We start from the raw sequence: 24,712 nt of genomic DNA, 5'->3' as shown, positions 1-24,712 counted from the left end.
ACATTATCCCATTTGAACCTCATTACAGCCCTGCAAAGAAGGAAATCCAGGTATTATTATATCTACTTTACAAAAAGGAAATTGAAATTCACACAGGTTAAGTGACTTGTCACACAATTATCCAATACCAGGGATAGAATTCAAACCTAAGTTTTTCTTATTCAATCATATCAAGTATATAGTGTAAATAGTTTTATTTCATCCATTTTAAGGATGAGCTGGCAGGGTCTCATACTAGACAAATATAGCTGGGAAGCATTAGGGCTGGGATTCTGGCTCTTAAGACCAATGCTTTCTTCACCACACCAGATTGTCTCTTTCAAACCTATCTCGAAGAGACAGCTCACACTGGTTTCCACTTGTCTTCTGGAAAAATACTTCCCTTGCCTGAGAATTCTTCCTCTTACCCAGTAGCATTTGAATGGTTCCTATCTGTGGAAAAAACCTTAGTCTTCACATAAACTTACTGCTCCCAACTCTGGTTGGGAGCAGAATTGTCACCTGGTAGAGAGGGGTGGAGTGGGGAAGTGGTGGTGGTAAACCACAGGTAATGATAGCAAAATCTTTATGATCTTTCCAACTCCCAGGTCCTTGAAATCCAGTACTTCTGCTCTTTGGAGCCTCATAATTCGGGAAATTCCAAAGTATGCAAAAAATCACAGATTGAGGTAGGGAGGACATCAGAGGGAATGTAGTACAGCTCAAACCTAAGGCAGGATCGTCTCTAAAACACCTTATCTAGCCTTTGCTCAAATACCTCTGTTGATGGGCAGCTCCCTACCACTTTTGGATGGATGTCAACGCTAAGAAATTACAGAGAAAATTTCAGAGGCAGGACAGAGGTATTTTTACTTCACAAAAGCACACCACCAGCTCACTGTTTGACTTTAGATATATTCTTCCTTTACCACTGTAGGCCTTAGTTACTTCATTTATAAAATGAAATGGATTAGATAATCTTTTTTTTTTTTAACTAAGGCCTTTTAATTTTCAAAACACATGCATGGATAATTTCTCAATTGACCCTTGCATAGCAGTGTTCCAAATTTTCCCTTTCTTCCCCCTACCCTCTCCCCTAGATGGCAAACAATCCAATATACATTATATATATTAAAATATATGTTAAATCCAATATATGTAAATGTTTTTACTATAATTATCTTGCTGTATAAGAAAAATCAGAAAAATCCAAAAAGGAAAGAAAATGAGTAAAGAAAACAAAATGCAAGTGAACAACAACAAAAAGAGTGAGAATGTTATGTTGTGATCCATACTCAGTTCCCACAGTCCGTTCTCTGGGTGTAGATGGCTCTTTATCACAAGATCACTGGAACTGGCCTTGGATTAGATAATCTCTAAAGACATTTCTATCTCTGATATTAGAGGTTCTCGTAAAGCAGCTCTATCCTCAAGTATCTCCTAGGAGGGATCCAACCGAAGTATGTTCACCAAAGACAACTTGGATTCAATCTCCTCCAATTCCTGGGTCTGTCTAATGGTCAGAACATACTAGAGGGTCCAAGGTCCATGACCCTGGAGGGCTCAGTCCCTAAGGTCTGGGCTTCAGTGGCCAAGAAAGTGTCTTTCAATGGCCAACCCCAGCCAGGGCCTGGCTCAGAGCCTGAGTGACCGCCTGTCTCCACGCTCTGGCCAAATTCCTGCTTTAGAATAATAAACAGTGCAGCTCTGGAGAGAGACACACAAAAACCCCATCCCCCCCAGGCTGCTAATGGTTTCCCTTGGCCAGGCCCCCTGGCAGGGATATGGGAGGAGGAGAGAGAGGGCACCACAGGGCAGATCAACCTCCCTGGGACTGGGGGAAGGGAGTTGCTAAGGAGTATGGTACAGAATGGAGAGCAGAGCTGAAGGAGAGGCTTCCGGCTTTGTCCACTCCAGAATTTGCCTTTAATCCAGGAAGAATCTACTTGCTATTTGTTATTCAAATGACCTTGGGCAACCTCTCACAACCTTTCCAAGCCTCAGTTTCCCCAACTGCAAAAACTGAGCAGCAAGAGTTGGACCTGTTCATCTCCAAATTCTCTTATAGCTCTAAATTCTATGATACCATGAAGCCTCCAGCTGGAAAGGACTTGGATTCTTATCCAGAATGTGTCCAGACAGGAGTGGGGGGTGGGGAGGGGAGGCAGTCATTACAGATAGTAGGGGCTGGGGCCAACTTCTACAGGCTGACTGTAGAAGGCATTAGGTCAGGGCTTGGCTGTTTCTTGTGATCCTGCCTCTCCCCTGGCTCTCTCTGTCCTCTCTCTATCTCTCCACCACTTTTTCTGACTGTCCCTCCCTTGCTGTTCTAGCTTTCCCAGACAGTGAAACCATTAGTGATTAATCATGAGGTCGGGCTTATCCCAGACTAAAGCTCTCTCTGGACAGCACTGATGGGTAAAATCAATGTTTCTTCCCTCAGTAACAGAATAATGGAGGCATATGCACATTTGCAAACCATCTCTATGATGTGCTCAAGGGGGTGGGTACACAGGCTGGGACCCTGCTGTGCGTGGTCCTGGACACATTAAGCTGGAGTGGGTGTGCAGGTGGAGTTCTGGGAGGGAGTATGAGCTTTCTAGAGTTTGATTCCCTGTCCTCTTTCCTCTCTCTTCACTCTCCTCAGAGAACAGTACCCCCTTCAACCCTGAAGAGTTTAGACCTAACCCATTTTTTTCTTGTTGTTCTTGTTGCATTAATGGCCCAAAGACTCGATTTGTAATCTGATTTGTGAGAAGTCTATGTCTTAGTGCCCAGATCTAAGAGATTAGAATGCCTGAGATTGTTTTTTTTAAAATCCCATCTGCAAAGTCCTTCTGCTCTCTTCTTAGTTCCCTTACCTTTGGTTTACTCTCAGTTCTCATTCCAGTTTATCCATCTGTCAAATGGAACGATCATTCTTTAATTATCAAGACACATGGGAGAAAGCAAAAATTAAATTTGAGAGAGCAAAGGGTCTGTGCAAGATTGGGCAGCTGTTGGCCCTAAACAACCGTTGTCTTCTGGTAAGTAATGACTCACTTGTCCACAGTGAAGATTGTCACTATTAGGACATAACATACATTACTGCAGAATGAGAAATCTTTGGATCCTCTCTTTATTCAGGCAGGCCAGTTTTAGATACACATTCTAGCTAGGGCTGCGTCTCACCCAGTTTAAAAGAGGAGCTTGATTTGGGATTTCCTTAGTTCTGGATTCTGTCTGTCCAATTATCTAAAATCCACTTGTTTTCTGCTTGTCTGTCAGAGTAATCTGGTTTCTTTCCCCAGTTTCATCCAGCTCAAGTTAGAGAAATTCTTTCTCTAAGCTATGCTGAGAACATAGAGTTCTCATCTATGAACATAAGTTCCCATCAGGCTGGGCTTTCCAGATCTCACCTTGAATTCTGTTATCACAGAGATTCCTGATCCTCCAAGGAATGATACTTTGCTCATCTCTTCTTCAATTTCTATTCTCTCTGGACATTCCACCTGCTTCCAACATAAACTAGTCTAGGCCTTGGTTTCTCTCACATTTTCTGACATCCTTCTTTTCTTACTTTTCTTATTTCTCATATTTTCCTCTTTCCCCAAATGTCTCAGCCCAAAGGCTTTAGCTTCCTCACCAGCCATCCTCAACTTGCTTACGAGCATCTTCATGAACCATAAGTTAAAAAAAAAAAAAGGCATGAAGAATGCATATTTGATAAGGTACATTAAACTTGGTATATACTGGATTTGGGACAGGGCTTCTCTTCAAACAACTGAGGGTAGCCAGTGCTGAAGTGGATTTAAATTAAATCATAGACTGATTAGACTGCAGGGGACTTGAAGAAGTCATCTTGTCTTTCCCCCTGACATTGGTCCCATTTTCTAGTTAGCTGAGAAGGACTTTCAGTCAACAATCAACAAGTATTTCTAAAGTGTTTCCTGTGTACCAGGCATTATGCTAAGTCATGAAAAGATACATGAAAACAGCTGCTGTCTTCAAAGTACTTACATTTTAATGGGATCTAGCTACCAGATGAATAATGAAGGAAGGTTTTAGGAGTCTCTTTTTTGGAGGGCTCCTAGTACAAAAGATTTTGCATGAGGTCTGGCTAGAAGAAGGGGGATGAACTTGGTAACCCTTAATTTCCTTTCCACTCAATGGTTTGCGGTTCTAGGTCCTGAAGGTAAAACCAGAACTCTCAAGAAGATTCTCTAGACCTATATTTCTATAACTTTTGTTCTTATTTACTTGAGATGTGAAACAAGATTCTGCCAGCCTAGATAAAAGATCTAGAGACAGTCTCCAGTTGCAAGAAGAAAGAACATCAGTTTGAGACAAACACATACTTGGTTCAAATCTTGGATCCACTTTGAATGTTTTAGTCTTATGAAAGTCCCTTCCTTTCTTTGGATATTATTTTCTTGTATAGATCAAGATGAACAGAAGAGGGGAGATGTTTGGATTAGATTGCTTATAAGAATGAAGTCTATCATTCTGTGCTTCATAATTTTCAGGCTCATGGAATTACTTCATTCTCACTTCCACCCAATAGAATTCCCATTTTCCTTAAGTGCCCAGCTCAGGAGCATCCCCTGTAAGAAGCCCCTCTGATCTTCCCTCTCCCAGATCACAGCACCATCTTCTGCTAGAGATTACTTTGTTTCCTGACTTGAGTACATGTTATATTTCCTTAACTGATTATAAGCTCCTTGAGAGCAGGGATTGTTTCATTTTTATTTTTGCATTCTCAGTGCCCAGCATGTACATATCATATGGTAAGCACTTGTTGAAAGTTTATAGGATTGAATGAAACTGAATTTCTATAGATGCCTTCATCTGAAAGTACAGAGAGGCAGCTGTGTGGGAGTGGGGAGGGTGCAGAGGGGAGGAAAAGGGATGCAATGAGGCACACTTTTTTTTCCAAAGGAATTTTTCTAAGTGCACATTTTCTAAATGCCATAAAATCTTGCTTTCTAGAGCTGTTATTTATTTTGTGATGAGGCAAGTCGACTGTGTAACCATGAAAGGGGCAAAGTCTCCAAAGTACAGAACTACACAGGGATAAAGTTTTTAGTGTCTTGTTGAGTCTTAGCTCTGGCTTCTCCTTCTCTGAACCATCCGTTGCCAGATTTACCTTCTCCCAACACGAAATAATCCACTATTCAAAACCCCCAATAGTTCTCCCTCCATTGCCCGTGAGTATAAGCATAACGTGTTCTTGGACCCCTATGCTCTAGCCTCAGTTTCCCCTCAGTCTTGCCAAAGGGTAAGGCCCATCCACTGTTTTCCAATGTGTTTGTGCATTCCTAACTGCAGACCTTCCCCTCTTCAGAATGCAATTTCACCCTCCCTTCCTATTGTGTAATTTTGTTGTTGTTCAGTCATTTCAATCATGTCCAACTCTTTGTGACACCATTTAGGGTTTTCTTAGCAAAAATATTGGAGCTGTTTGTCATTTTTTCTTCAGTTTGTTTTTACAGATGAGGACACTGAGAAAAATAAGGTTAAATGACTTGTTCAGGGTTAAATAGCTAGTGTCTGAGGCTGGATAGTAAGTCCTCTGCCAATTTTATGACTCAGTACGAGTCATGAAGGACCTTAGTAAAGAAAGCATCACAGGGTAAAAGGGACCGCAGAGTCTCTTTTAAGAGTGAGGAAACTGAGACTTAGGGTGACTTTTTCCCAAGGTCACATAGATAGTAAGACAGGATCTGAACCCAGGTGTTCTAATTCCAGAGCCAGTTCTCTTTCTATGGAACCATCCTCTCATTTTACAGATAAGGAACCTGAGGCTCAGGGAGCTCCATCCACTGCCTTATTTACCTGTCTACTGCGGGGAACAAAGCTAGGTCTCTTCACTCCAAACTTAATGCACTTTTTTTTTTTTGCTAGGCAATTGAGCTTAGCGACTTGTCAGGCTCACACAACTAGTGAATGTTAAGTGTCTGAGGCTGGATTTGAATTCAGAGTCTCCTGATTCCAGGGCCAGTGCTCTATCCGCTGTACCATCAAGCTGCCCCCTTAATGTATTTCTCAAGTTCCCTCCCACACTAATATTCTATATGTCTAAGACCCACAAGCCTTCCCCAATTGTCCCCACTTTGGTGATGGGTGATGGATCACTTCTTTTGAGTTTTACGATTGCACATACCTAGAATTCCTGTAGGAGCTTAGTTTGGGTTACCTTTGAGTATCCCATCTCTTCTCTCATGTCTGCCTCTGGAAATCAAGGAGCTTGTTTACTCATCTTTGTTTAGGAGCAGTCCCAACATCACCTAGTTCTACATAGTAAATGAATGATGAAGGAAAGCAAGGGCATTTAGGAAACTCTTAGTTAATAAGTCAGTTAACAAACATTTCCATTTCCTCTAAATGCTTATTCTCCAGTCATTGTTCTAAGTGCTGGGGATACAAAGAAAGAGAAGAACTATTTGGATGAAGAAGAGGATTCCAACATTCATTTAAATCTTAGTACTGACTTGATATCAAAATGCTGCCTCCCCCCTCTCGCCCCCCCGCCCCACTCCCAATACTTGATTTGCTTTTCTTCATTCCACTCTCCTTCCTGCCCCATCCCTCATCAGAGCCCCCAAACTGACCCCTGCTCTCCTCCCTCTCCTGGTTTCTCCTTCTATCCTCTCCATTGGATCTTTGGTCTTTATGGGGAAAGTCCAAAAGACCAAAAATTCTCTTATTAAATGTAAGGAATGTTTGTAAGATTAGGGGGGAAGGGCTAGGGTCAAACCCCTTCTGGGGGGAAGTTGTGGGGCCTCCTAAGAAAGGGACTACACTTTTCCTCCACCCTCTATGCTTTGGTCCTAGCTATGGCCTGGAGGTAGGAATAGCCCCTGCCCCCCATCAAATTCCGACGGTCAGAATTCTCCCTTCTGTTTTCTTTTCCCGCCCACCCTCATTTCCTGTTGTGCTTTCTCCCCCTCCCCGTGGGAGCTCTTTGGACACTGGTTAGCTCCCCCCCTTTTTCCTCCCCAGAGTGGGTCTTTTATATCTCTTTTCCAAGTAGCCTGGACTGGGAATTCTGCTTAAGAGAATTAGTGGGGGGACTCTGGCAGGGGCTGAGAGATGGTAGGGGGAGGGCTTTAGAGACATAGGTTTAAAGGAAACATGAAGCCTGGTGATTGGTGGCTGGGTAGAAGTGATGGGATGGGTGAAGAGGCTGAGTGGTGATTTCCTCTATCTGGACTGGCTGAGCTGACCCAGCTGGGGCTGAGGGAGGAGGAAATAGGGATCCTTCTCAAAGCTTGATGATAATGGAAAACATGGGAGATGGGTAATTGGTCAGACTGACCATATAGGGGTGATTACCCTATGGGATTTTTTCCTACAGTCCTGGTTTTAAGTAAAGAAAAGCACTTTTAATGAGGTTTGGCTGAAGGCATCTCCTTATCAGACCATGTGTCTCTGATTTATATTCAAGAACTATGATTACCCTACCTCTAAGCTAGGCCCCTCTAGGATTGCAAGTTATAGAGGAATTCAGGGATTCTCCTCTTCCCTCGTTTCTCACGCTCCTTCTTCTTCAGGGGAGTTTGAACCATACCTCTTATCTCTCCCTCAGAAATCACCCAACACATAGCCCCATGACTCTCCAGCTTTTTCTCTTCCCTCTCCTTTTTTTTTAATCTTTCCCTCTCCTATTCTCCCTTTTTTTCTCATCTTTATTCATTTTCCCTTTTTTACTCTTTCTCCTTTTCCCCATTTTCCTAACATTTTCCCTTGTCCTATTCCCCTTCACACACTTCCTGTGTTGGCCCTGATCCAGATTTCTTTGACAGGACAGAAAGGCAGGGACGGGACTCAGCTGGGCCCCAGTGTGAGAGCCAGTGCTGCCTTCAGGTCTGAAGATGCTTCCTGTTCTCTCAAGTAAGTATGTATGTGGGGGGGGGGGGAAGGGGAGAGGCATAGGGGAGCATGAGCTGGGATGGGGAGAAGAAAACAAAATAATGGCTCATTGGATCAGATATCCTAAAGGAAAGGAGAGCAAGCCAGAAGATAGACTACAGGAATCTGGAAACTCAGTTTCCCTACCATGCTTCCAAAGTGACTTCAAACCTCATTTTCCCCATCTTTGAAATGGGTCATTGGAAGGAATTCACTCCATCCTTGTTTTTCAGTAGCCCCATATTTCCCAACACAAGCAATCCAAATACTTTTCTTATCCTTCCATGTTCTACATCCTGACCAAACCATTCCTCAAATGCCTCCTGTCTCATTATCTTTCTTGTAGGACCTCCCACCCTTTCCCACATGACTTTTGTGCCTCTCTCTGAACTTTTTATTCCTCTTATTTGGAATGCTTGCTCTATTTTACAAACCATTATCTTCTTATCCTTCAAACTCACCTTTTCTTTTTCTTTTTTTTTAATAGTGTTTTCATTTTCCAAATACATGCAAGGATTGTTTTCAACCTTCAACTTTGCAAAACCTTGTGTTCCAAATTTTTCTCCCCTCCCCCCCAAGACAATAAGCAATGCAATATAGATTAAACATGTGCAATTCTTCTAAACATATGTGTATACTCATTATGCTACAGAAGAAAAATCAAATGAAAAGGGGGAAAAACCAAGCAAACAGCATCAACGACAACAAAAAGTGAAAACACTATGCTTTGATCCACATTCAGTCTCCATAGTTCTTTCTCTGGATGCAGATGGCATTTTCCATCACAAGTCTGTTGGAATTGCCTTGAATCATCTTGTTATTGAAAAGGACCAAATGCCTCATACAAATTCACCTTATCCAGGAAGACTCTCTTGTTTCACTTCACCCAGCTCTTATCTCTTTAGGTACTCTAATCTCTCTTTATTTCTGTGATTACTCTTTCTGTTCAGGTTAATACATTTTTCAGATGCTTCTGTCTAACATCTCTGATCCATTTTCATGTAAGAAACCTATTTCTCTGAGGTCCTCCCCCTATCATCTCTCAGCCCCTGCCAGAGTCCCCCCCACTAATTCTCCTAAGCACAATTCCCAGTCCAATTCATGGAGTCTGGCCTATCAAACCTTGTCTAAGGGTGAGCAAGTTTCTTTGCTATGTGTGTATGAAATGAAATCTAGACTGATGGAGCAAATGATAAAGTGACCAATCAACCAATCAGACTAATTCCTTAAATCTTTTATTCATTAAACAATTACTTAAATATTAAGCATCTGCTGAGTACAGAGGATACTGCATTGGTACTCTGAGGGAGACAAAAATGAATAAAAATGGGGGTGGGCAGGAAAGTGTAATGTGTGTTGTGTGGTCATTATAAGACCTTCAGGTAGTTAGAGTAAATCTTGCTGCCATCTTCTTCCTTCTTGACCCTTCTCATCCATGTCCCAGTTTCTCAAATGGCTCTAACTCCTCCCCTGTCCCAGAGCAGTTCTGGGATTTTGGGCCACAGGCCAACTGGCCCAAGCCTAGCAAGGGAATGGCAGCAGGGCAAGAAGGGCAGGAAATGACCTAGGAAACAATGCAGGAAGTCAGAAGCCTGGAGATTGTTTCCTAGGGATTTCCTTCTGCTGCTCCTTGACTCACGACTAGTTTCATTGCTGGGAATTGTGAAGCTGAGACTTGGGCAGATGTGGGAGGGGGGCAAGGTTAAGGAACAAATGAGGAGACTAGAGAGCAAGGATTCTGGGGCAGGGCTGGGAATGCCAGAGTGAACTGGGCTGGCTTTCTCAATCCACTCCCCATAGTGGGCAGAGGGACGAGACCTGGAGATGAGCAGAAGGTGCAGCGCTTGCTATTTTGAATGAAGATATTCTGCCTAGAGATATGGATTGTGGATGGAACTGTGTGCTAATAGAAATAGGCTTAAAGGATTTACCAATTAGAAAGGCCCATAAAAAGTCTAACTATCTCCCATGTTATAGGTGAGGAAATTGAGTCCAAGAGAGATAAAATGACTTGTTAAAACTTACACAGATAAGTAACTAGCAAGGTCTAGGTACTCTGACTCCAAATACAATGTTCTTTTTTCTGTTCCCAAGATTCTTAAACTCATTCACAACCCCATATGGGGTCTCAGCATTGAATGTGGGGGTCACAAAATTGTGATTTATTATCAGCAAATGTTTGGTTTGTATACCTATTTTATATACCTATATATATGGGGTCATGTAAAAATTTCTTGTAAGTAGAAAAAGTTTAAGAAGCCCTGATCTATTTGGAATTGCAGAAATAAAATAAGCTCTGAATGGGCCCTTTATTCTCCCTTTTGTCTCCTTTCCTCTCCAAGCTTGGTTGTGGCTGGTGCTATTGCTCGAGGTCGAGGCACTGAAGATAACCCCCCATGGCTCAGAGTTTGTTCTCAACATCTCCAGCACCTTTGTCCTGACTTGCACAGGGGATGCCCCGGTGGTCTGGGAAAAGACTCCCCAGCAGACCCCACCACCTGTTTTTGAGGCCCAAGATGGCACCTTCTCCAGCATCTTGACCATCACCAACGTCACTGGTCTTGACACAGGAGAATACATATGTTCCTACAATGGTTCCCAAGGCCTGGAGTTTGGTGGGCAGAAGCGGGTCTACATCTTTGTGCCAGGTGAGTGGAGGCTCTGGGATCCAATGTATCCTCTCCTCCTCCCTACAGCAATCTACCAGGATCCTGGGCTTTGCCACCATCACCATCACACTGTAATTTCATTCTTGTCTTTTGGGACAGGTGTTCAGATTGAAAAGTTCTGGACACAAGTTATCATCTCACTATTATTCTTATAGATTTAATGTTCTTTGAATTATTATGAAGTTGGATAAAAAGAGTGCATTTTGTGATTAAATAAGTGTATTGGGATTTGAGCTTATCTTCTTTAGACTCACCTAATGCAACTTGGGGAGAGCCCCAGTGATATTCAGGATGACAGAGGAAACATATTTCTTTCTTTTTTTATATAGTTTTTATTTTTTCTACTAATCTATATTTTGCAATTTTTTTTCATTCCATATAATTTGAAAATTTTTGAGCATTCAGGCAGTAGCTATTCAAAATGTTTTTAGATTTTTATGTTTCATGTTATATCTAGATAGTTGTGGGAAAAAGTTCTGTTTAATCTAATACAGTTTATTTGCGGAATCTTCAAGGTTATTTGGAGCTTACTTGTGTATTGTTTCTCATTCTTATCTCTTTTTCTGGTGAGATTCACTTAGAGAGAGCTTACTGTTAAGCTTAGTAAATTTAATATGTTTGTTAAATTGCATTGCTGAAGCAGCATCAGTATGAACAAACCCGTACTGAAGCTCTACTCAATTGTAGCATCTTTTGCTAGGTACTGTGGGTGGTGCAAAGAGGTGTAAAGGCACAATCCCGATCCACAAAAGGCTGATAATCTAACTGATGAGCTAGGACCTGCATAAAAAGAAAGCAATAATATTACATGGTGTACTGAAGGTCAATCGTAATGACAACTTTTTATAGAGTGTTTTTTGGATTACCAAGTACTTCAATACACAGTATTTTATTTGAGCTTTGCAATAGCCATATTAAAAAAAAAAACTAATATAGGATATTATAATCTCCCCGTTTTATAGATAAGGGAACTGAGGTACAGAAAGGTAATATTACTTACTGAAAGTCACACAGCTGGTAAGTGCTAGAGTCAGGATCTGAACCCAGGATCTAATTCCAAAACTAATGTTCTTTTCACTATCCCTTGCTGTTTCTCACTCTCATCCAAATACTATGTAACTTTCCAACAGTTAATATCAATATCAATATCTCATAGCAGAATGGGAGATAGTGAGTTCCCTTTTACTTGGGGGATGTTATGGAAAGAATTTCTGTTCAGTAATGGGTACACTGGGTGATTTCTGAGGTTTCTTTCACTTTGTGATTATGCCCTATGGAGAGCTCAATAGCAGTTTTGATTCTCCTAGAGAATGTAAGATGAACTGGATCTTGAAGAAAAAGTAGATTCTGAGGTACCTCTAACCCTGATATGAGCTTTGATTTGGGAGTCAGGAAACTTGTATTAGTGCCAACTCTTCCATCCAATTATTGTGAAGACTTTATTTTTCTTTTTTGGAGGCAATCAGGATTAAATGAGTTGTCTGGGGTCGTATAGCTAGTAAGTCTCTGAGACTGGATTTGAACTCAATCTTTCCTGCTCTATCCACTGTGCCTTCTAACTGCCCCCAAGAACTCTTGTAATAGCTTCCTTCTCAGAACTCCAACTTTTAATTTAACTCCTATCTAATCCATCTTGCATACTTTTCTTGATTAATTTTCCTAATGAACATCTCTGATCATGGATTGTTTTTTTGTTTGTTTGTTTTGTTTTGTTTTGTTTTTGGTTTAAAAATCATCACTGGCTCCCTAATGTCCAGACTCCTCTGTCTAGACCACCAAGACCTCCTCAATCTGGCTGCCACCCTATATTGATAACCTTATATTTTATTGACCTTTCTCTTAATGTCTGGCAAGACAGGAGGCAGGAGGATGGGTTTTTGACAAGTGGGGAGGGTCCCCAGCAGACATTCCCCAGTGGCCAATGTTTGGCTCTGCCCCTAGGGTTCTCGCTTCTGTTCTTATCCTTGTCCACCCTCATACTCTCATCGTCCTTTCTGCAGACTCCTCTGTGGGTTTCCTCCCTGTGGATCCTGAAGAGTTGTTCATCTTCTTCACGGGAGACAGTGAGACCACAATCCCATGTAGAGTGACTGACCCCAAACTGGTGGTGACGTTGCATGAGAAGAAGGTGGACGTGTCCCTGCCTGTTGCCTATGACCACCAGCGTGGATTCACTGGCCCCTTTGAGGACAAGACCTACATCTGCAAAACCATCATTGATGAGAGGGAGGTAGACTCTGACGCTTATTATGTCTACCGCATCCAAGGTGAGGATCTCGAACTCCTGGGCCAACTTCCCTCGCACCAATTTCCCCTCAATAAATAATTATGCATTGATTTATCCCCTTCTATGTGCCAGACTGTTAGAGTTGTTATTGCTTATTAGTTCTTCAGTCTTTGTAACCCCATTTGGGGTTTTCTTGGTAAAGATCCTGGAGTGATTTGCCTTTTTCTTTTTCCAGCTTATTTTATAAACGAGGAAATTAGGGTTAAGTGACTTGTTCAGAGTCGCATAGCTAGGAAGTGTCTGAGACCAGATTTGAACTCAATAAGATGAATATTCCTGACTCCAGATGGAAGCACTCCATCCACTACAGCCCTGAATTGCTTGCCATTTGTTAGATACTGAGTGTTCAACTTCTTAGCCCCATAAATCCCATTTCCAATTAAGAATCATATTATAGCACTAAGGACAGAGTACAGTCTTCTCTTAGTCTGTCCCCATATTCTAAGCTTATCTATGAATAGTCGATAAATTATCTATATCAACAATACAAGTTTACATATAATAATCATCATCCCACCAATATGTCAATTCAAAATGTTTTCCAAGGCATTTTTGTCACCATTACCTTCTGTGAACCTCATGATAGCCATATGAGATAGGCAGGGGCAGTTGATACTAATTGCATCTCATGAGAAAATTGAGGCACTGAAAACTAAGGGGAGTTGTCACCTAGGAGCTTAGGATTCTAGGATTTAGAGCTAGAAGGGACCTCAGAGCTCATCAAGTCCAGTCTCTTCATTTTACAGATGAGGGAATGGAGGATCAAAGAAGTGAAATGATCATTGGTGTGTGAAGAGTTTTTGATGTGTGGGTTTGTCTTATGTGATTTTTGCCTGTGTCTTTCCATAGATCTCCAGAGAGAAACAACCCGATTGTACTGTAGAAGTTAGTCTGGTTCTGGATGCCAGTGCAATTGAGTTTAACAAACTCAATTCAATTTAATCAACATATCCATGTCCACCATAGTACATGTCTTTGATGGGATTATAGGGTCAAAGACTTAAATTGGAAGAGACCTCAGAGGCCAATAAATTCAATCCCAGAGTTTCACAGATTAGGAAAATAACGAGGGAAACTAAATGAATGTTACACTCAGATAGTAACTACTGAGAGCAGGATTTGACGTCATAATCACTGAATCCAGAGCCAGTGAATTCTCTTGCCACATGTGGCAACTTCTTACTTCATTCCTTTTCACTTTCATCTTATTAAATTCGGCCGATGAGGTTCCCTTCCCAAATCCTGAATCTGTTATCAGGTATATTCTCTCTTTCTTTCTGCTGCCATTCCCTGAACTTGGCTGCTTAGCTCAGAATCATTTTCTTCTTTCTCTCCACAGTGTCATCCATCAATGTCTCTGTGAATGCAGTTCAGAGTGTGGTGCGGAAGGGTGAGAACATCACTGTGCTCTGCATTGTGAAGGGTAATGAAGTGGTGAACTTTGACTGGACTTACCCTCGAATGGAGGTGAGGGGACAATCGGGGGGAGATGTGGGAAGGGTGGTAGGTGGTCTAGTCTTGACAGGGATGAGAGTGGAAAGGAGAAAGGGGATCTAGGTGACCCCTCTTGCAAGGGCCAGTGTTTAATGTCAGTGAAGGAGGGAGAACTCTGGGTGGAGGTCATAAAAGATGGTGGGCTCTATGCTTTCTTCCACAGGGCCTTTGAAGTTATCAGTTGCAAATCACCTATTCTTCCCTTCCTAAGTCAGATAAGCTAGCCCTTTGGCTCTTCCCTCTTTGTCTTAGTACACATGTGTGGAAGAGGAAGCCACAGAAGCCAATGTCAGTGACCTCTTGCTTTTCCTAACCCAATGCCATGTACCCCAAATTTTCTTTTAAGCTTTCCCCAATTTCTCTGAACTCTGGGCACTTTCCCTGTCCTGTCCCTGCAGAGTAAGCGGCTGGTGGAGCCAGTGACAGATTTCCTGTCGGGCTTAGAGTATGACATCCGCTCCATCCTGCATATCCCCAGTGCCGAGCTGGGAGATTCCGGTACCTATGTCTGCAATGTCTCAGAGAGCTACAATGGCCACAGGGACATGAAAGGAGTCAACGTCACAGTGGTGGGTGAGTACAAAGCCCAGCCCTCACTCTGAATCCACGGGCCAAACAAATGGGGATGGAACCAACCTCGAGGAAGGAAAGAGCAACGGTCTTAGACCAGGCTGGGTGTATTATGTGAAGGGGGAGTCTCTGTGATCTCTGCATCTTTCGCCATCTCTCCTACCTTCTCCCCGAGTCCTTCTCCTCTCCATCCCTTCTGAGCTCCTGTCTCTTCTGAAATTCCAATCTCGTTTTCTCCTTCAGACAAAGGGTTTGTGAGATTTCTGGGGGAGTTGGATGAGCTGGAGTTTGCTGAACTGCACAAGAGTCGAACCCTGCAGATGTTCATCGAAGCATACCCTGCACCCACCATTGTGTGGCTCAAGGACAACCAGACTTTGGGCTCTGGAACTGCCAGTGAGATCTCTATCTCCACCAGGAATTTGTCTGAGACGAGGTAAGCCAAACTCCTTGTTGGGAAGCCAATATGTGGATGAAAGTTATACTCTCTCCTTCTCTAGCATGGTATCAGGGTTCATCTCTGCCGGACACCTTCTGGTCTGCAATTGATGTCTTTCCTAAAGATATATTTCTAGTATCACTGACTGGATGGAGCCCAGGGCAGCAGGCATTAATGGCACCAAGAGGCTTTGGCCTGAATGAAAAGAGTGTTGTCTGGGGCTGGAGCTATTGTTGGGAGAGACAGGGATGAGAGTGGAAAGGATAAAGGGGATCTAAGTGACCCCTCTTGCAAGAGCCAGTGTTTAATGTCAGTGAAGGAGGGAGAACTCTGGGTGGAGGTCATAAAAGATGGTGGGCTCTATGCTTTCTTCCACAGGGCCTTTGAAGTTATCAGTTGCAAAACACCTATTCTTCCCTTCCTAAGTCAGATAAGCTAGCCCTTTGGCTCTTCCTCCTTGTCTTAGTACACATGTGTGGAAGAGGAAGCCACAGAAGCCAATGTCACTGACCCCTTGCTTTTCCTAACCCAATGCCATGCACCCCCAGATTTTCTTTTAAGCTTTCTCTGATTTCTCTGAACCCTGGGCACTTTTCCTGTCCTGTTCCTTAATGTCAGTGAAGGAGGGAGTACTCTGGGTGGAGGTCAGAGATACAGGAGAGACCAAGCAATAAAGTGGGAACCCAGACATGAGCCATTCAGGAGCTGGGAAGTGAAAAAAAAGAGGGAGAGGAAAAGGAGAGGAGTGTGTGTGTGTGTGTGTGTGTGTGTATGTGTGTGTGTGTGCACTTGTTTCTACAGCTCTGTGATGGGAAGAGGGCAGAGGGAGGTCATTAAGATGTAGGGGTAAGTAACCCCAAGGTCATGGTACCCAGTCTGTGGAGATCAGAATTTCAGAAGAGACAGAAGGGATGGAGAGAGAGGAGAAGGGTTCAGAGAAGAGGTAGAAGAGATGGTATCATGGGGTCTCAGACATAAGCTTTCCCTTTATACAATATACTCAGAAGAGTGGAGAGGAGAGGAGAGGAGAGGAGAGAGAGAGGAAAATAAAGGAGGGGAAGTGAGAGAAGAGAAAAATAGAGGAGGGAAGAGGGGAGAGAAAAGGAGAGGAGAGGAAAATAAAGGAGGGGAAGTGAGAGAAGAGAAAAAGAGAGGAGGGGAGAGGGGAGGGAAAAGGAGAGGAGAGGAAGGAAGGAGAGAAGAAAGGAGGCCGCCTGTACTGACTGCTTGGCTGTCTATGGGTCATTGACCTCTATATTCTAATTACTCTCCTCTACCCCCTACTCTTGCACAGCTATACAAACATGTACAGACACACACACACACACACACACACACACACACACACACATACACACACACACACACTCCGGGGGCCCTTGTCCCATCACAACAGCAGATGACCCCTCACTCTTACTAGAGACAGAGCTGTACTAGCAGCTTAGAAATCTAGATTCTGGGCCCTAATGTTGGCCCTGGCAGTCCAAGGAAAGCCTTCTGTTGACTTTGACCCCTTCCCTAGTGTGTAGAAGGCTAAATTTCAAGTCAGAAGACTGGAATTCTAATACTGTTTCCATTATCTTGAACAAATCACATTTATTCCCTATGCCTCAGTTATACCATCTTTAAAATTAGAGGTTTAGATTCAATTCGGTTCAATAATCATTAAGAGTTCATTATGTGAAAGACACTGTGTTAGAGTCAACAAAAGCAGTTCCTGACTGGCTTACATTCTACTTGAAGAGGAAGATGGAAAGATAGTGAGAAGATACACAGATACAAAAATACAGCATAATTTTAGAAGAGGCAGCTATAGAGATCAGGAAAGGCTTTCTGGATCAAGTTAAAAGTGGGATGAAGTTTGAAGGAAATTAGAGATTCTGAGAAGTCAAGGTGAGAAGAGAGAACATTGACTTAAGTTAATAGACACTTATTAAGTACCATGTACCAGACACTGTCCTAAAAATATTATTCTTATTTAGTCAATTAATTGTGTATGATTTTTTTTGTGGCCCCATTTGGAGTTTTCTTGGCAAAGATAAGTCTATTTCCTTCTCTAATTCATTTTACAGATGAAGAAACTGAGGCACACAGGGTTAAGTGACAGGTTAATACAACTAATAAATATCTAAACCCAAATTTGAACTCAGATTTTCCTGACTCCAGGGCTGATATTCTAGCCACTTTACCACTTAGCTGTCTGTGCTAAAGATGCACAGAAATTTGGCAAAAGGCAATTTCTGCTTTTAACATGCTTGCAGTATGATGGGGAGAGAAAACATAAATATAACTGTTCAGAGACATGGAGGCAGGAGATGGGTTTTGGACAATAGAATTTGATGGCTTAAATCAAATAGGACACTTTCCCCTGGAGCCTAGAGTATATGGAGAGGAGTGATATGAAATAAGTCTAAAAACACTACGTTTTAAATGTCAAACTGAGGAATTTTTATTTTATCTGAAAAGTAATAAATTGAGAACTACTGAACTTCTTGAGCAGGGAAGTAGCTTAATCAGGCAACTATATGAAAGATGGATTTCAGAATGGAGGGATTCTAAGCATGGAGACCAATTGGAAAGCTATTGTAATAGTCAAGGCTAAAAATGAGTGGGGAGAAAGGGAGAGAGATTGAGAAATGAAAATTCACAACTGATAGTATAAGAAACAAAATATTAAATGCCCATCCACTTCTCACAATAGGATTAAGGGAGGACTGAAGGGAAAAAGAATTATTCCAAGATTACAAAGTTGGATGCTTGGCAGATGGTGGTGCATTTGAAAAAAATAGGGAAATTTACAGGTGGGACAGTTGGGGGGATATTTTTCTAGGGTACTTTCCAGCTTTAAGATATCATAATTCTATGATGCTTCCTTCCTGCATATGGCTTTCCAGATATGTGTCAGAGCTGACCTTAGTACGAGTAAAGGTGAATGAAGGCGGTTATTATACCCTCAGAGCCTTCCATGATGATGCTGCTGACTCATTCTCCTTCCAGTTGCAGATCAATGGTAAGAAGAGGTCATCCCCTCCCCTTCTTTTCCTCCTTTTCCTCTCTTAGCTTTCCATTTTCCTCAATTCCTTCCCTGCCTTCCCTTGTCCCTGACCTAGCTGATCTTCTTTCCCCCTACTTCCATAGTGACCCCCCCCTTTCTTGCCCTATTTTGGACAGTTCCCGCTAAGGTGATGGATCTGAGTGAGAGCCACCCCAGCAGTGGGGAGCAACTCCTCACTTGCCGAAGTCAGGGGATGCCACAGCCTGTCCTTAACTGGTTCAGTTGCAGTGATTTTAAGAGGTGAGTAGAGACTCCAATCCCAGGTGGCAGTGCCCAAGGCCTTTGACTACACAAACAAAGGGCAAATCAATCAACAAATATTTATCAGATGCTAATTATGTGTCAGGCCCTGTGCTAAATTCAGAAAATACAAAGAAAAACAAAAATTTCCCTGTCCTCATTCTAATGGTCCTGCAGGAACATGCATCCAAAACACCTGAATCCAAAGAATCATCAGATCCTTGGGTGTGGGCTGGGAGCCCAAATGGAGAAGAACTAATATAGCATTTCACCCATTCTCCTGTTTTTTGGCTCTTCCATTGTCCCAAGGTAGAGATGATTTCTTTTGTCATTAAAACAATCAGAAAGAGAGACCTATAGGATTTCTACAGACAGCATGCTTCTATACCTTACCAAGTAATTTCCTGCCAAAGCTGCTGTTGGCCCTTTAATTCACTCACTAAGACAGGCCAGTTCCAGAGAGCTGGCAGGAATGAGATCTTCAGAGCTCCTTTATTCTCCTTGGAATTTCTCCTTCTGGCTACACATAGCAATTCATCTGGGACCAAGATAGCCTTGGGGGAGGAGAGGGGAGAGCAAGACAGGGCAGCAATTATAAAAAATCTAGTTGGCCACTGAGGAATAAGAGGTTCTGATATGGTGGGGGGTTGGTGAAAAAGAAGATTTTCTCTAAGCCTATCATCAATAGGTTAGATTATCCCAGCACCTACTATTCCTTTCTGGCAAAGCCAAAAAACCCCTCAAGGGTAAATGGGGACAGAAGAAAATATTCTAGATCAACTTTCTACAAGAGATCTCTACTAATCCCTTTTCATGTTAATTCCTTCTCTCAGTTGATTATTTCCAAGTTATCCTGCATATATATGTTGCTTGAACATAGTTTGGATATTGTCTTTCCCATTAGACTGCGAGCTCCTCAAGAGCAGAGACTAATTTTTTTGGCCTTTCTTTGAATCCCCCAGTGCTTAGCAAGGTGCCTGGGACATAATAAGAGTCTGTTGATAGAAGAAGGATTCCTTGCATCATGGATCCCTTGAGGGATCTGGTGAAGCTTATGGATTCCTCAGAATAATATTTTTAAATGCATAAAATAAAATACCTATAATTATTTTAAAAACTAATTCTATTGATACAACTAGAAAACTATATTAAGAAAACACAACAACTCATGGACCCCTGATAAAGGACTCTTGCAGTCCAGAGGCAAAAAAGAGTTTTGGGATAGAGGATGGTTAGACTGATGGGTAAAATGATAGACTGGTGAACTGGATAAAATAGGACAAAGCTGTTCATGCTGGGGTTCCATCCCAAATAGGTGTCCCCGTGATGTTCTGCCTACCCCACTGGGGAACAGCTCCAAGGAGGAAACTCAATTGGAAACCAATGTGACCTACTGGGAGCAAGAGAAATTGTTTGAGGTAGTCAGCATCCTGCGCTTACAACGTGTGGACCAGCCCCTCTCTGTCATCTGTGACGTGTACAACCTCTTGGGGAGAGACAGCAAGGAAGTCACCATTGTTCCACACTGTGAGTCCCAAGGCCCACAGCCATAATAACCGATCTCTCTTTCTCTTATGCATCACTGGCCTTGAAGACATCCCATGCTCTTTGTGACCATGCAGGTCCATGTTCATATCTAGATATAATGATCGCACATGAATGAATTTGCTGGTGACCCCAGATACAGGTGTGCCTCACGAACCTCCTCCCACAGCTCTAAGGAGGCCGATTGTTCTTCCTTCCAGCCCCCAGCAAAAGCCCAGATCAGGTACCACTCTGTGGAGGCCCAAGTTCTGGACAGAGTGAACTGAGGAGGCTGCAGCAGACCAGAAGAGAAGCATCTTCTAAAGTATTATCTTATGCAGATAGAGGAACAAATGCTTTTTGTGGGGCAAGAACTTAGTCAGATAGAGACAGGGGATAACAGGACAGTAATAATGATATTAGCACACCTCTCTCTGGCACTTTAAAGTTTACCAAGCACCTTTCTCACAACAAGCTTGTGAACAGGTAATGCAAACATTATTACATTAGGTTTTATTATAAAAAAATTAAGTGACTTGCTTGTAGTCACACAATAGCATCAGAACACAGACAACAATTATGGTCTTTTGACTGCAAGACCAATGGATTTCCAATCACTGAATGATTAGCTTTAGAAGGAAAAGACAGCTTGCCTAGAGGGGATCTGGGGACATGGAAAAGCAGGCAGGAGAAATAGCTCACCAGCCTGGAGAGGGTCCGGCGATGAGGGGAGTACTTTCAGAGTGGGGAATAATAAAGAAAAGGCCTCAATCGATGGATCAAGTCAACAGTTAGAAGAGAAGAGGGAGGAAAAATGGGGAAGGGACGCCTAATAAAGAAGGGAGAGACAGAGGCTGAAGGCTTGACACTGGGGAAAAGAGGATCTGACAATGGGGGTCTGGCATCTCTGCCCCATCCACATGCAGCCAAAACTTTGGGAGTGATTCATAAAACCAGGTTTCTTGGGTTGACTACAAAGTGATGATCTCTCACTTCAACTTTGGCCTCCTCTCCAAAGAACATCATCTTTTTATTTCTATTAGGGAATCTTCATCCCATTCCCCTCCTTGGTGATTCCAAACCTGGGTTCCTTTTCTCAGCATCTTTCTTCTTACTACGGTTAACACCTCTGCTCTTACCTCTTCCTCAGTACCTTGTTCTGTTTCCCTCTGTCTTCTCTCTTTCAAAGATTTCCAGCCTCTTTCCTGAATTCCATTGCTCATTCTCCCCTGCTTGTTGTCTCCTCCATTAGATGTAAGCTCCTTGAGGATAGGATTCAGAAGTGTATCCTTATCTATATTTGCCTTTTTTTTAGTTTGTATCCCTAGCACCTATTATTATTCCTAGTACACAGTAAGTGCTTGATAAACACTTGTTGGCTGACTGCAAACATACTCTGTTCTCTCTAATCCAAACAAAGAAACAGATGAAGGAAGGAGAGAGAGTGGGAAGGAAGAAAGAAGGAAAGGAAAGGAGGAAGGAAGGAAAGAAAATAAGGAAAAAAGAAAGAAGGAAGGGAGGAAGAAAGGAAAGAAAAAGAAATAAAGGGAGAAAGAAAAAGAAAGAAGAAAGCAAAAAAGAAGGAAAGGAAGGAAAGATAGAGAGAAAGAGAAAGAGAAAAAGAAGGAAAGAGAGAGAAAGAAAAAAAGAAAGAAGGAAAGAAAAAGAGAAAAGGAAGAAGGAAGGAAAGAAGAAAGGAAGGGAGGGAGAAAGAGAAAATCAAAACAACCAACTTTCTCTTGACTCAAAGCAGTACACAGCCTAATGGAAAGATCTGGATTTGGATTCTCCATATCTAGATAATAGTCTCACTTTTATTGCTTGTTTTCTTTATTGTCTTAAGCAAATCACATTCGTAGACTGCAGCTCTATTTCCTCACATGAAATCCATTGATTTTTCTATGCCTTAAAGCTATTGACAGGTCTCGCTCCTTCCCTCCATTTTCAAAGAATAATCTATGCCTGCTGCCTCTATTTCCCCAGCATTCATCTACTCTTTAGCCCCTTACAATCTGATTGTTATTCTCCCATTTTATTAAAACATTTCTCTCTCCAAGGTCATTAATGACCACAGATCAAATGGCCTTCCTCCCCTCCCCATCTCATTCTTCTTTATTTCACTGGAAGATTTGACCCTCTTGGATAGAATAGCAGGGCTGGAGTCAGGAAGCCTCATCTTCCCAAGTTCAACTCTGGCCTAAGATGCTTACTAGTTGTATGACCCTGGACAACTTAAGTGACCTACCTCAGTTTCCTCATCTGTAAAATGATCTGAAAAAGGAAATAACAAACCATTCCATTATCTTTGCCAAGAAAGTGACCATTAGGGTCACAAAATTGGACACCAAAAATGACTAGAGAATAATAAATGAGATGCTCTTCCCTCAGTGACTTCTCTGATAGAGTGCTCACAAAGTTCTTTTTCTCCTTTTCTGCTCTTTCATACTCTTTTTTTTAATGGTCCCTTAAACATAGAAGTCCCCCAAAGGCTTTGTCCTTCACCCTTTTCCCTTTTCTCTCTACCTTTTCTCCTTTAACAGTATCATATTCTAAAGACTTCATTTATCACCTCTAAAGAGATGACTCTCAAATCTATATTTCTTGCCTTTATCTCACCCTGAACTCTAGTCCTACATCTATAGTTGCTGACTTGATGACTTCAGCTGTATGTCCCATTTCAAAATATCCAGAATTAACCATTTTCCAATGAACTCATCATCATCTCCCCAAAACATGACAACTAGCATTTATTTATGCTTTTAAGCTTTGTCAAGCATTTTACAAATATTATCTCATTTGATCTTCCCAACAACCTTACAACATAGGTGCTATTATTATTCCCATTTTATAGATGAAAAAACTGAGGCAGACAGATCCTGTAACTTGCCCAATGTCACATAGCTAGAAAGTATCTGAGACCAGATTTCCTATATTTTTTAAGAGTACAACCCTCTTCCCCATGCCATTCTTCTTTATCTATATTCCTATCCAAGAAACCCAGACTCAAAATATCAGAGTATATTTTGGGTTCTTTCCTAATTTGTTGCTAAGGTTATGCTGACATTTAACTCTGATACTTTGGGCCCCAGATTTAATACAACACTCTTTTAAATGGATCTAGAGGTAGACACAACTTTGGAAGTCATCTTCCAGTTCCCTCATTTTACAACTGAGAAAATTGAGGTTTGAGGAGGTTGTTACTTACTTAAAGTCACACAGTAGGAAGTTTCAGAAATAAAGATTGGACACAGAACCTCTAACTCCAGAGTCAGTTCTTTTCCTTGAACCATGCTGCGTCCAATGGTTTTTCTGCCTTCAATTTTTTCCTTTTTTCTAGTCCACCATTCCAACCATTGCTCACATAATCTTCCAAATTCTGCACTCTTACACTATTTCTCTTCTCTTCAAGTGTCTCTTTACTACCTATGACCCTACTGAATAAAGATCATTTTCCTGATTCTGGCAATCAAAGCCCTCAACATTCTGAGTCCAAATTACCTTTCCATTATCTTTCCTTATCTTATCTTATTTTCTTTCACATACTTCATTTTCTAGACACATCCTCATCTTATTCTTCCTTATTGCTACTCCTGCTTTTGCTCAAATCATCTCAGTTGTTACTGAGTCATTTTCTAGTTAAGTCTGACTTTTCATGACCCTTTTGGGGTTTTCTTGGCAAAGATACTGGGGTGGTTTGCCATTTCCTTTTTCAGATTATTTTATAGCTCAAGAAACTGGGGCAAAGAGAATTAAATGACTTGCCTTTCGTAACTCAGCTAGTATGGGTCTGAGGCTGGATTTGAATTCAGAAAGTTGAATCTTCTTAATTCCAGACCTGGTCCTTTATCCACTCTACCACCTAGTCTAGTATAGACTTCTCCAACATTTTCATGTTAAAATCGTTCCCTTCTAGGTCTTCCACTAAGCTTTCTCCTATCTTCCCAGCATAGACGCTACCTTTCCTTCCCATCCATGGGAAAATGACCTCTCCCTCTTTAACGTTCTTGTGGCAGCTTACCTGAACCTTCCTTTTATATGTATCTCACTCCTTCATGAATACGTCATTCATAGACATTTTATCCCTCTTATTAGATTGTAAGCTTCTAGATGGCAGAAACTGTCTTTTTTTTTCTTTCTATTTTTGTATTCTCACTGCCCAGTACAGGATCCTGCATATATTAGGTATTTAATAAACATTTGTTTAATTGAACTGAACTGATTTGATTTTAATTGAATTGGGGAGAAGCTAAAGCTAAATGTTGGGGAGATGAGGCTAAAAGTTTGATATTGGGGAGAGGAAGCTAAGGGTCTGAATTTGATGAGGAAGATCCAGGATCTCTATTAGAAAGTAAAAGCTGAAGTTTTAACCATAAGTCCCCAGGGGAAGAAAAGGACTTTTGGCTCGTTCATTAGATTGTTTGGCATTTGTATTAGGATTGTCTGGATGGGAAGGAGGGATGTGGGGATGGGTGGGATGGGTCTCTGAACTCAAAGAGCCAAAGTGTATCTTCTTGAGCAGACTCAGATGATATTGTACAGGAAGAAGGGGTCCAGACTAGAAGTGG

The 24,712-nt window shown here is 41.9% G+C and overlaps 1 protein-coding gene across 1 annotated transcript in view; it reads left to right on the top strand.

Moving 5' to 3' along the window:
- The window catches only part of PDGFRB (platelet derived growth factor receptor beta), a 74,824-nt gene that overhangs the window by 20,024 nt on the left and 30,088 nt on the right, over positions 1-24,712 (top strand). Inside the window, exons 2-10 of the mRNA XM_051978693.1 lie at positions 7,764-7,851; positions 10,212-10,517; positions 12,539-12,805; positions 14,165-14,292; positions 14,718-14,892; positions 15,133-15,325; positions 18,223-18,338; positions 18,500-18,623; positions 19,939-20,150. Coding sequence (XP_051834653.1) covers positions 7,833-7,851; positions 10,212-10,517; positions 12,539-12,805; positions 14,165-14,292; positions 14,718-14,892; positions 15,133-15,325; positions 18,223-18,338; positions 18,500-18,623; positions 19,939-20,150 — 1,540 coding nt within the window. The 5' untranslated portion in view covers positions 7,764-7,832. The remainder of the gene's footprint in view (positions 1-7,763; positions 7,852-10,211; positions 10,518-12,538; positions 12,806-14,164; positions 14,293-14,717; positions 14,893-15,132; positions 15,326-18,222; positions 18,339-18,499; positions 18,624-19,938; positions 20,151-24,712) is intronic.

This window comes from Antechinus flavipes, chromosome 2, assembly GCF_016432865.1.
Source record: "Antechinus flavipes isolate AdamAnt ecotype Samford, QLD, Australia chromosome 2, AdamAnt_v2, whole genome shotgun sequence".
Lineage (NCBI taxonomy): Eukaryota > Metazoa > Chordata > Mammalia > Dasyuromorphia > Dasyuridae > Antechinus > Antechinus flavipes.
Note: the sequence above shows the minus strand (reverse complement) of the source record. Positions and strands in the feature narration are given on the sequence as shown.